Below are 12313 nucleotides of genomic sequence, written 5' to 3'. Positions count from 1 at the left end.
TGTCACATCAAGGTTTCTCTCTCTCTGGAATGAATTAAAAAATAAATAAAAAATAGAAAGAACACACATCTATTACAGAGCATGCTTCTACAGCTGAAAATAGGGGACTATGTCTACTATAAAGAACTATTTAACATTTTAACAGGTTTATGAAAAGTCATTTTGCTGAAGATTACTGCTATGATTCTCAGCTGGAGAAAAGTGAGTTTTCATCTCTACATGGTAGCTTCAGCACATTTAAGTAGGGTTGAATTGGGGTTCACTACAGGATGGGGGGCTGTCAATAGTCTACTATAAGTATTAAATAGGGCCGGGTCCTTATTAAAAACAGTTGATCCAAAAAACAAACAATGAAAAAAAATAGTTGATCTTGATTCACCTGTAGGCAGTTCTAAATTCTAGTTGCTCAGCTACCTTGTGCAACATTCTCCCTCTGTGATATTTCAGAAATGCCACATTCTTCATTTATATAGTCCTAGGTTGACAAACAAGAGAAACTTTCCCCCTTCTTATTAAGTCCAATACCTGGCAAAATGTCGATCAGTTAAAAATGTATATAACTTGACCAATATGGCCAGTTCAAGAAATAATTTACATGTCTTGTGGAGACTATTTTATGTTTGGAAGTAAGTTTCTTGGTTTTGTTTTGGCTATGGAAGCTAACGATTAACTTTTCCTAATTCAGTTGTACTTAGTATTTTTTTTTATAGTGATTACTCTTGGTTTTGTACTTTTAGAAAAGGGATTTTCTAAGTAAAATTCCAATCCAGAATTTGGTTTTGCTCCTGCTGATGCTTTTATCAGCTGTTACAATTATAAAACTAACCTGACTTTATTGAAATGAATGTATTTCCTTATCTCCTTTGCAAGGAACATTGTGCTCTTTCAAAATGCTTATCTAATATCTTCATATTTCTAGCTTAATAGCTCTACCAGTTAATACCCACATTGAGTTTTAAAATGAATTTATTAAAGAATATTAGGAAGGCAACGACGTTTGATTTGTCATTAAAAAAAAGTCTGTTTCTTCATGCTGTAGAATAAAGGTAATGTAAGAGGCTACAGAGTTACAAGCATCTTGCTACTGGATTCTCTGATAGTATAGCACAGTGTAGTCATTTCTGCAATGCTAGAATAAATAAAGTCTCTTCTATGCTTCTCTTTAAAAAGTGATGAATAATAACAGAAGATGGCATAAAAAAGCCACTTTTCTATTCATTCTGTAGTATTGGAGCCAGTATCTAGGAAATAGAGGAGAGAAAGAGTAAGTTCAAGGAGCAATTTAATTTTTAAAATAATATCTTAAAAATAAAACAGGAACTAATGGTGATGATGGTTTGAGGGGTGGGGAAGAAGAGGGGAAGCTGACCATGAGAATACCTAGAGGACTTAAAATAACTTTCCCTTTAAGACAGAGGTAAAATACAATGCTTAGCTCTCCATATTATGCTAGAGAAAACCCACATACTACATTTGATTTATTAACTGCTAACAACCATATTTTTTTTTCCAGGTTCTCTACTATCCCAAAATTTTAAACCACAAGGGCTATCACATATAATCAGAAGAGAATTATATAACTTAATTCCTGGTGAGAAACAGACCAAAATTCTAGCCACCATCACTTTTTTCTGCTGTTCTGTCAGGAATGTAACTTTATTTCAGAAAGCTGACTTTTAGAAAAAATGAGCTTATTTCATAGTAGCACCATATATATTTGATACCTAAGAAAAGGAATTTTCTTAATTACTTAAACTTCAACTTCTGAATGCCAGACCATTTGCTTTAATTTTGGAAAGAAAATTTCTAAAATTGTATTCTTTTCTGCTGACACAGACTAATGGCACACAACCCAAGCTTCTCTTAATGCTCAACAAGGTTTCCTTGGAAGATTACTACAATGTGTTGCAGAAGGGCAAGCTCCTCAGGAGCCACTGCAATAGATGAGGCTGATCTGCTTCTTTTCATCCAGTTAAGTTTGAAAAAAACAGGTAACTTGTATCTTTAAACAAGAGTAATATACTTGAAGACCACCAGAAACTGGGAGCCGCTGTGAGTAAAATATGTACGTTTACTCAGAGGCCTTCTTTACTGACTTTGTGGTTCTTCCCTGTTTCCAATGATTTAAAATGACACTTTACTAGTCTACATCTGTGCTGTCCAATACGATAGCCACTGGCTAGCCACATACAGCTATTCAAATTACTTAAAGTTAACAAATGAAGTTAAATAAAAATTAAAGCATTAGATTTCTCAATTGCCCTAACAAAATTGCAGACAACGATCATTTCCATCAGTACAAAAGTTTTACAGAACAGTACTGGGCTACCTCATTTAGATAGGTCTAGGAGTTATAAATTATTGCCTAAATTCTAGTAAAAACTTAAAAACTTAAAGGTTATGAGAATGCTATACTATTAGCCTAAATTATAAAAATATGTGAACAAAAATATACATTATCTGAAGTACAGTGGGGCCTTGACTTACAAGTGTCCCGACTAACGAGTTTTTCGAGATACGAGCTGTCTCTCGGCCGATTTTTTGCTTTGAGTTGCGAGCTAAAATTCGCGTTACGAGCCAGCTTCAGATACCCCACCGCTAGTTGGCGCAGCGAACATCACAGTGAACGCCACAACATCAGCCCAGCATCACGTGTCTCACTCGTTCACAATTGATTTGACATATGAGTAATTTGAGTTACGAGCTCCGTCACGGAACGTTAAATTAAACTCGTAAGTCAAGGCCCCACTGTATAGAAATGTTATCTTGTGATCCGGTAAATATAAAATAACATTGTTCCTTGCTGAAATGACAAAAAAGATGTATTTGATGACTATATTAAAAAGTCATATGCTTTTGAAGTTCATAATTGGCTAGAAAGGTACAAGTCATTGTAACATTGCTAGTTTCAGAGGCTTTCTGACATCTGGAAGAGACCATTTCTTTCAAAAGGGCTAAAGGTGTAATTTCATGCAGCCATTAAAAACCAGGTTTAAGAGAAGAGTTACCAATTATGTTTGAAAATGATTTGCACATGTGTATACATGCATATGTATATTACTGTAAAAATACAAGACTAGGTTATACAAAAAAACATTAAAAATGTTATTTTCAGATAACATCAAATGTTGTTACAAATGTTTTTCTTCTGTATGCTTTTGTTGCCTCTACATTTTTTTTAGTGATTATTTCTTTAAAAACCCCAAATATACAGAACAAAAAACCCCAACCCATAACCTGAGAAATGTAGGGTGTTACTTTCTATATATTTATCTTTCTCTTGCCTTCCTGCCCCCTTTCTTTATTGATTAAGGTATTACATGTGTCCTTATCCCCTAATTGCTCCCCACCCCCACCCCACTCTGGTGTCTGTGTCCATTGCTTATATGCATGCATACAAATTCTGTGGTTGATCTCTCCCCTTACTCCCACTCTCCCCTACCTTCCCTCTGAGGTCTCTTGCTTTTTAAAACTCCCCTTCTTGGACAGTCTTCTCTATTTAATTTCAGGAATAGCTGCTTTAAACAAATGGTTCAGATGATAAAGTAAAATTAAGTATATATTTAAAATACAATTAGCCAAAAGGAAAACTAATCATGAAACAGAAAGCAAAGATGTATACTTTTTGAAACATTGAAGGACCTGAACAAATCCCTTGGTTGGCTGTGGAAAATACACCAGCACAGATTAGAAATGGATACTTACTATTATAATTGATAAGGTTCTTATGGTTAATTAAAATCTTAAATAACCATTTTTTAAATATAAAATGTACAGTTAGCCAGCAACACAGAAACCATAGGGTAAATTGTCAAAATTAAATGCTTCCTTAAAAAAATAGGTGGTGGTGAAAAAGCCTGATAAATACTTCAAATCTGTAGCTGAAATCCGCCCACACCCCTAACTCAATCTTGAAGTCGTCTACGTGTCACATGAAATATCTATACTAAAGTCAGTGTGAGATCTGAATTCAGAATCTAGCTGAGAAGCCAGGTCTCTTTCTAGGAGTGGATCACTGACAGTTTTCCACCTAAGTTTCAGATGAAGACTTTCGACTTTCTAAAGACTCATAAAACAAGATTTCAAGTAGCTTTGCTTTCACAGTAATTAGGTGAACACTTACTTTTACCATCACAGGCTACAATTTTCACTTTATCCACTTTAATAAGTTCTGTCACCTCTCTGAATTCAACATCATTCAATACAAAAGTCCACACATTATCGCAGAATCTGTATGTATTTAGAGAGCCCTTTAAAACAAAACATTTAGACATAATATGAAGTCATTTTTCCTCACATTTTCCTCCAAAGCAATCTGAGACTCAGCCACCAAGTACAAAATTCTTAAAATAGTGTAATTCTTTAATATTTACCTTGCTTAATATTTTCCTTAATTTTCATCCTAACAATTAAAAAAAGATCCCTAGATAAATTTGCTAAGGGAAGAGTTTAAATTTTCTGTTGGCAGACTATTTTCAGCATTGTAAGTCTGTAAATTGCTCACCTGAAATCTGAAGAAAGCTGTATTGCCTACTTGAACTCTTAGAAAAGTTGAATCTGTATTTCTACTGCCCTCATGTGGCTAAATTATGAAAGTTCATTTGAATTTTTATGTAAACACGGTTTAAAAGAACATGTATGTTAATTCTCCACAACTGTACAAAACATTAATTTTAATCCTGTGACTTAGCTCAGGGAATTACTGTATTAGCCACTAAGACTACAATATTATTGTCTTGTGTAACTGACATTCTTCTAATGAGATTTTTTTTTTAGGAGCAGGAGTTTGAAAAACATAACCTTAATGGAATTACTCTGTCACCTTCAAACCTGCAGATAATATTTCAGGCATTTGAAATCTCACTAATTCTTCAAGGAAGATAGCCAAACATACATAGGTTAATTTGTGAAACAATGAAATAAGAAAAATCTAAAATAAACTTTGTATCTCACATTAAGTGGATGAACTTTAGTATCAAGGTACTAAGTAAAAGTATAATTTTGTTATTATAAAACATGCTCCAAAATTTGATTGAGCCATTTCTTCCTTTCATGACTAATAAGTATGTAGGGGTCCTAAAAAACACTGTTGTAACAACCACTGGTTCAGGCTACTAGGTTTTGGAAAAAATATCCTTACCCTGAAATTGACTCTGTTCCTGACCCTTTGAGCCAATGCTGAATTTATAGCCTTATCAAACTGAAGTAGAACTTGAAGGGCAAGTTGGGGAGTGATCTGTTGAGACTGAGGAAAAGTAAAGGTCATACATCAGAAGAGCATTAAAGACAAAATAAACAAAAACACGAATTATCATGAAAAAATTTCACTGAGGCTAACCAGAGCCTCTAAGCTCACACCCCTTATCTTCCTTTGCCAAAACTGACAATTAGGCAATTAGCCTGACAATATTTTCTTGCATTATCTTGACACAATATAATTTTGAAAAGAAAACATGCAGTGATGTTACAATGCCTGGACAAAACTTTGACTATCATTCCTTATAGTATCTGGAAAGAGGCATTTGATAAACTGAAGAAATCATGCTTCATTTAAATAAAAAACATAGGACCAATAATACATTTTAAAAAATCTAATAAAGCTCATTAAAGCTCATTAAGTATATAAAAGCAAATGGAAATAAGCAAATGGAAATACTTAATGTTCTTAGAGAGATTAGTATAAAAAATTCTGTTAAAATTAAAATTCAAGTCTCAAAAAACTTTAAAAAATTGTTCAAATTTACCTTAAAGCTACATAAAATATATCTTTCTTATACATATGAGAAGAAAACAAACACACTAATCTTTAAGTTTAACAAAAATATTTGAAAATTCAGATATATGCAACTATATCATTCAATCATCATTACATTTATGATCCATAGTAGGATGGAATTTGAGATTATTAATCTGAATACTGATTTACTGGGCCAAATAATCTAATATATTTAACCTCTTTGCCTGGAATAAGGACTATAATAAGAATTATTATAGACCCCTTTAAATAAAAATGCTGATTTTTAGTCTCTTACCTGTATAAGCTCATCGAGGCTTTCCTGAAGACTGTTTCCCAAAGTGGTATTTCTGTATAACTGATATGCCATGGCTTAGGAGGAAGGAACTTTTTCTTATTCAGTCTTGCATTGATGTCCTAAAAATTTAATATAAAAGTATTAAAAAGAGAAAACACTACAAATTATGTAAGTAAAGTCTATACATTCTAACATATACGATCAGAACTCTTAGTAATTGCAAATTACTATATAATAATTTTAGAATTACAAGGAATAGTTAAAAATGATTTTTCTAATTATGTTATTTTGACATAGGCATTTATATTCCTTTATACAAAGTATAGATATTACAATTATTAAAATGTACATCTTTATCATTTCTTTCAAAACTTTACCTTTTGACTTAGCCTAGAATTTACCACACACCATTCTTCCTCCTTACTGTCAAGTCACTGATTCAGACAATATTCAGATCACATTTGCATTCCTTCCCCTTCATTTTCCTGTTCTCTTAAAATTTGATATTTATAGAGCACGTACCAGGAAGAGATAGTCTATAATAGGTACTAGGGAGAGGAAGATAAATGTACATTCCTGACCCTAAAAATTATACTCTAACAGACATATAAAAAAGTTAAATTCAAAAGAGAGTAAGAACTGTGATACAGATATACAGTGTATTATGGAGGCTGACTGTGGACTGAATGAGTTGGTTCACAAAAGCTTCCTGATTCTTCAAGCTAGTGTTTAGCCAAGCAAAGGAGGAAAGTCATCCTAGGCCTGTGGTCAGCAAACTGCGGCTCGCAAGCCACGTGCGGCTCTTTGGCCCCTTGAGTGTGGCTCTTCCTAAGCCTTAGGAGTACCCTAATCTTACCTAATAATAGACAAACATGTAAATTGACCATACCTTCACTATGCTAACCAGCCAATCAGGAGAGTATGCAAATTAACCCAACAAAGATGGCGGTTAATTTGCATATGTAGGCTCCAAGCAGCGGAGCGAAGCCTGATGGCCCGGGGGCTGGCTCCAGCCACAGCGAAGGCCTGGGTGCCGGGTGCGGGAGGAAAACCGGTACCAGCAGCCAGGGGAAAGGAAGGCCTATTGCACGAATCTCTTCGTGCAACAGGCCTCTAGTTAAGTTAATAACAATGTACCTACCTATATAGTTTAAGTTTAAAAAATTTGGCTCTCAAAAGAAATTTCAACTGTTGTACTGTTGATATTTGGCTCTGTTGACTAATGAGTTTGCCGACCACTAGGCTAAAAGAATAGAATGGTTAAAGCCAGAGAGGGATAAAATAATATTTTGTAAAGAGAACTATAAATTGTTCTGTATTATTAGGGTACAGGTATAAAGTGGTAAAAGATGAGTTTGAAAAAGATGGCATGGATGGATTTGTTCTATCTGGAGAAGTGCAGGGCTTCTTAGTGAAGGTAATGGGGAGCTACTAAAGCATTTAGGCAGGAAAGGGCATGCAATTTGGCAGCCATATGAAGAATGTACCTAAGTACAAGATTAGAAAAAAAATCCCAATGCCAGCATCTTATCTCACAGTAAAAAAGTTCTTTTAATGGAGAGCAAAACCTACATGATCTGGGCCCTCCACTACTAACTCTCTGAACTTTTCTTTTTCCACTTCCTCATTCACTGGCTCCAGGCTGTCCCTTCTATTGTTCTTCAATAGAAGATGTTCCTGCTTTAGAACCTTTGCACTGGCTGTTCTCTTTGCTTTGAACGGTATTCTCAGGTTCTTGCATAGTTCACTCCCTCATTTGATTCAGATTGCTGCCCCAAATGTCACTTCATCAGAAAGGACTTCTGTGACCAACTGAAGGATTGTCTCCCTGCCCGCTTATGCTATTTTATTCTTACTCATATCAATTGAGGCTGACATTTTATATGCTTATTCTGTTTCCATCCACTAACATAGATTTTCCATGAAGTTATATATTTACCATCTAGAACAACGCAGTATGTATTCAATATACAGGGTGAGCAAAAGTAGGTTTACAGTTGTGAGTATGTGAAACACCGTTTATTCTTGTATCATTATTTATTAACTAGAGGCCCGCTGCACGAAGAGATTCGTGCAATAGGCCTTCCCTTCCCCTGGCTGCCAGCACTGGTTTTCCTCCGGCACCCGGGACCCAGGCCTTCACTCCAGCTGGAGCCTTCAGTCTTCGCTCCGCCGCTTCGCGCCTACGTATGCAAATTAACCGCCATCTTTGTTGGGTTAATTTGCATACTCTCCTGATTGGCTGGTGAGCATAGCAGAGGGATGGTCAATTTACATGTTTGTCTATTATTAGGTAAGATTATTGTATTGTTTACCTGTAATGTGTAAACCTACCTTTGCCAACCTCTGTATTTGTTAGTCTGAATAAACTTGGTCATATGTCAAAATGCTGATATCAAATATTATAAATGTATTTAAGTGGGATTCAAAGACTTCTACTTTACTGAGGAAACTGAAGCAATGAAAACTTTTGGACTCTCAAAACTACATCTAATCACCTACCAATACCTATATCCATATACTTTGCCTACCTGCCTTTCACTAATAGTCGAACTATCCATACCAGGGGTCGCCAACCGGTGGTCTGTAGACCACTGGTGGTCCGTGAGGTCCAAAAGGTTGGTGACCACTGTTCCATACTGTTGTCTAAATACAGTCCTTCTACCTATGCATCAGGTCCTATCCCTTCTAGGACCTACCCAACACTCAAGGATATTGTTCTAACAATACAATCATTCCTTCTCTCCCTCACCATCAAATCTCCCATCTTTATGAACCATTCCCATCAACAAACAGGTGGCTACTTCCTCAGCCCACTTCCCTCATCAGCCATCCTCTTATTTCTCTGTTCTTTGCAGCAAAACATGAGAATTGTCTGTATCACTGTCACTCACTCCTTTACTCCCATTTGCTCTTAAACTCTCCTCATGGGTTTTTGCCTCCAGCACTCAAATGAAACAGATGGTGATAGCCATCAATGGCAATACTAAAGCTAATCCTCATCTCAGTCTTAACTGGACTTTAGTATCTGACACAGTGATTACTCCCTCTTCTTTGATAATGGATCTTGGCTTAACTTCTGGGACACCCTCCTTTTCGGGTTGTTTGTTCCCTTAAATTCACTGGTTCATCCTTCTCAATATTGTTGGTTGATCCTCTTTCTCCCTGAACACCTAATTTCACAAGATACCATCCTTGGTTCTCTGCTGCTTTCTATGTTCATTCCTTGGTGATAACATTCAGTCTCATGGTTTTAAACACTATCCATACTAATAAAAGGGTAATATGCTAATTAGACCGGGAGACCTTCCGGACGTCCTTCCAGACAAAGCCATGGTGGCGGGGCTGAGGCAGAGGTGATTAGGGGTGACCAGGCTGGCAGGGGAGGGCAGTTGGGGGCGAGAAGGCTGGCAGAGGTGGGCAGTTGTGGGCGAGCAGGCCGGTGGGGGGGCAGTTGGGAGCGAGCAGGCCGGCAGGGGGGCAGTTGGAGGCAAGCAGGCTGACAGGGTGGGGGCAGTTGGGAGCGAGAAGGCTGGTGAGGGGGGGCAGTTGGGGGTGAGCAGGCCGGCAGGCAGATGAGGCATAAGGGGGTAGTTGGGGGGTGAGCAGGCCAGCAAGGGGAGGCAGTTGGGGGCAATCGGGCCGGCATAAGGGGGTAGTTGGGGGACAAGCAGGCCGGCAAGGAGGGGCAGTTGGCAATTGGGCCGGCATGGGGCGGGGGCAGTTGGGGGCGAGCAGGCCAGCAGGCAGAGTGGTTAGGGGAGATCAGATAGGCAGGCAGGGGAGCGGTTAGGAGCCAGCGGGTCCGGGTTGCAAGAGGGATGTCCGACTGCCGGTTTAGGCCTGATCCCCTAAACTGGCAGTCGGACATTCCCCGAGTGGTCCCAGATTGGAGAGGGTGCAGGCCGGGCTGAGGGACACCCCCCTCAACCCTGTGCACAAATTTCATGCACTGGGCCACTAGTTGCTGATAATTCCCAAATTCATTTATTAGCACAGACCTTCCCCTTCAACTAACTGCTGAATCCAACTGCCTACTCAACATCTCTCCTTATTGTCTTTCCCATCTCAGGTTATATAACTCCATATTTAGGCAAAAACCTTTGAAGTTACCTCTTCCTCCCCCCAAGCTCATCTCCAAGTCCAATCCCTAGTAAATCCTGTAAACTCTTTCAAAATGCATTCAGAATCCAACCATTTCCATTGTTATCATCCTGGTGTGTGCCATTATCGTCTGTCATTTGGATTACTGACATAGGTTCCTAACTGGTATCCCTGCTTCCATGCTTGTTCCCTATACTCTAATTCCAACTCAGCAGCCAGGTGATCTTTGAAAATATAGGTTAGAAAAAAACTCTTCTCTGCTCAAAACCTCCAATGGCTTCCATTTCACTAGTCCTTACAATAACCTGGCTACCTATTCTCTCTCTGAGTTTATCTACTATCTCTCCCTTGTTCTCAAACCCTTCTCAGACACATGGGATTCCCTGTTCTTGGAGCACAACAGACACGTTCCAGCCTATGTAAGTCTTTGTAAAGGCTGTTCTTTCTACCTGGAACACTGTTCCCCAGTATACATACACTTAGTTCTCTTAATTCCTTCAAGTATAGCACTTACTTAAGGAGGCCTAAACTGTCATATTTAAAAATCAACTCCCACCTCTACTCTGCAACTTCCCAATCCCCTATTCCTGCTATATTTTTTGATGGCACCATCACCTTCTAACATATTACATGATTTACTTATTTTATGTTTACTTTGTATCCTTCTATAGAATGTAAGTTTCTCCGGGGCAGGGACTTTAGTCTGCTTTGTTCACTGAAATTAACCAGGCATCTAGAACTGCGATTTTCAACTGGTGTGTCACAAGAATTATTAAAACATGCAATACCTGACTATTTAGTTAGGGGCACTGACCTCTCTTCTCTTAGATTGTCAAGTAAAAAAAACCAAACAAACAAAAAAAAATGACAACCGTCAACACAATAGCTGTCTGGTGTGAATGAATAAAAATTACACCTATGTTTTTTTGGTTAGATCAGTAAAAAAAATATATATATATATTTTTGGTGTGCTACTGAATTTTACTAATTCGTTTATGTGTGCCATGAGATGAAAAAGGTTGAAATTGCTGCCACAGATGAAACGGAAATCAAGATCTCAGGAATAAACCCAAACCTAAATGGTCAATTACTCTATGACAGAGAGGCAAGAATATACAATGGTATAAAGACAGTCTTGTCAATAAATGTTGGTAAAACTGGACAGATACATGCAAAAGAATGAAATTGGATCACTTTCTTACACCATATATAAGAATAAACTTAAAATGAATTAAAAACTCCTAGAAAAAAACACAGGCAGTAAACTCTTTGGCATCACTCTTAGTAATGTTTTTTTCTTTTTTAGATATGTGTCCTTGTGCAAGGGAAACAAAAGAAAAAAAAAAAAAAAGAAATGGGACTACATCAGCCTAAAGAGTTTTTGTATAGAAAAGGATACCATCAACAAAATGAAAAGGCAACATGAAAAGGAGAAAATATTTGCCAATTATACATCCTATAAGGCAGTGGTTCTCAACCTTCTGGCCCTTTAAATACAATTCCTCATGTTGTGACCCAACCATAAAATTATTTTTGTTGCTACTTCATAACTGTAATGTTGCTACTGTTATGAATCGTAATGAAAATATCTGATATGCAGGATGGTCTTAGGCGACCCCTGTGAAAGGGTTGTTTGACCGCCAAAGGGGTTGCGACCCACAGGTTGAGAACCGCTGCTATAAGGGGTTAATATTAAAAAAAAAACACATAAGGAGCTCATGCAACTTCACACCCCAAACCCAAATAATCCAATTAAAAATGAGCAGAGAACATGAATAGACATTTCTCCAAAGAGGATGTACATATGACCAATAGACATATGCAAAGATGCCCAGCATTATTGATCATCAGGGAAATACAAACTAAAACCACAATGAGGTATTACCCCTCACCTGTCAGAACGGCTATCACCAATAAATCAACAAATAAAAGGTGTTGGTGAGGATGTGAAGAAAAGGAAATCCTCGCTTACTGTTGGTAGATAGTAAACTGGTACAGACACTATGAAAAACAGTATGGAAGTTCCTAAAAAAATTAAATAGAAAAACCCTATGACCCAGCAATTCCACTTCTGAGTATCTACACTAATAAAAGAGAAACATGGTAATTAGCGTATGACCGCTACCCTTTTCATTGGCTAATCAGGGCGATATGCAAATTAACTGCCAACTAAGATG

At 37.4% G+C, this 12313-nt stretch overlaps 2 protein-coding genes across 5 annotated transcripts in view; both read right to left on the bottom strand.

The window, feature by feature from the left end:
* Window positions 1-948: 948 nt before the first annotated feature.
* The window catches only part of GTF2A2 (general transcription factor IIA, 2, 12kDa), a 15048-nt gene continuing 3683 nt past the window's right edge, over window positions 949-12313 (bottom strand). Inside the window, exons 2-5 of the mRNA XM_005861114.2 lie at window positions 6033-6151; window positions 5141-5245; window positions 4124-4250; window positions 949-1241 (exon numbers count right to left, since the gene is read on the bottom strand). Of these exons, the coding sequence (XP_005861176.1) occupies window positions 1216-1241; window positions 4124-4250; window positions 5141-5245; window positions 6033-6104 (330 nt within the window). The 5' untranslated portion in view covers window positions 6105-6151 and the 3' untranslated portion in view covers window positions 949-1215. The remainder of the gene's footprint in view (window positions 1242-4123; window positions 4251-5140; window positions 5246-6032; window positions 6152-12313) is intronic.
* The window catches only part of BNIP2 (BCL2/adenovirus E1B 19kDa interacting protein 2), a 28932-nt gene continuing 22680 nt past the window's right edge, over window positions 6062-12313 (bottom strand). For 3 of the 4 annotated variants that reach the window (XM_014535506.1, XM_014535507.1, XM_014535510.1), the window contains one exon: window positions 6062-6151. In XM_014535506.1, the coding sequence (XP_014390992.1) occupies window positions 6133-6151 (19 nt within the window). In that variant the 3' untranslated portion in view covers window positions 6062-6132. The remainder of the gene's footprint in view (window positions 6152-12313) is intronic. The other variant, XM_014535509.1, reaches the window with a different exon arrangement.

The sequence above is a fragment of the Myotis brandtii genome, unplaced genomic scaffold (genome assembly GCF_000412655.1).
Source record: "Myotis brandtii unplaced genomic scaffold, ASM41265v1 scaffold144, whole genome shotgun sequence".
Lineage (NCBI taxonomy): Eukaryota > Metazoa > Chordata > Mammalia > Chiroptera > Vespertilionidae > Myotis > Myotis brandtii.
This window is presented reverse-complemented; position numbering and strand designations above follow the sequence as displayed.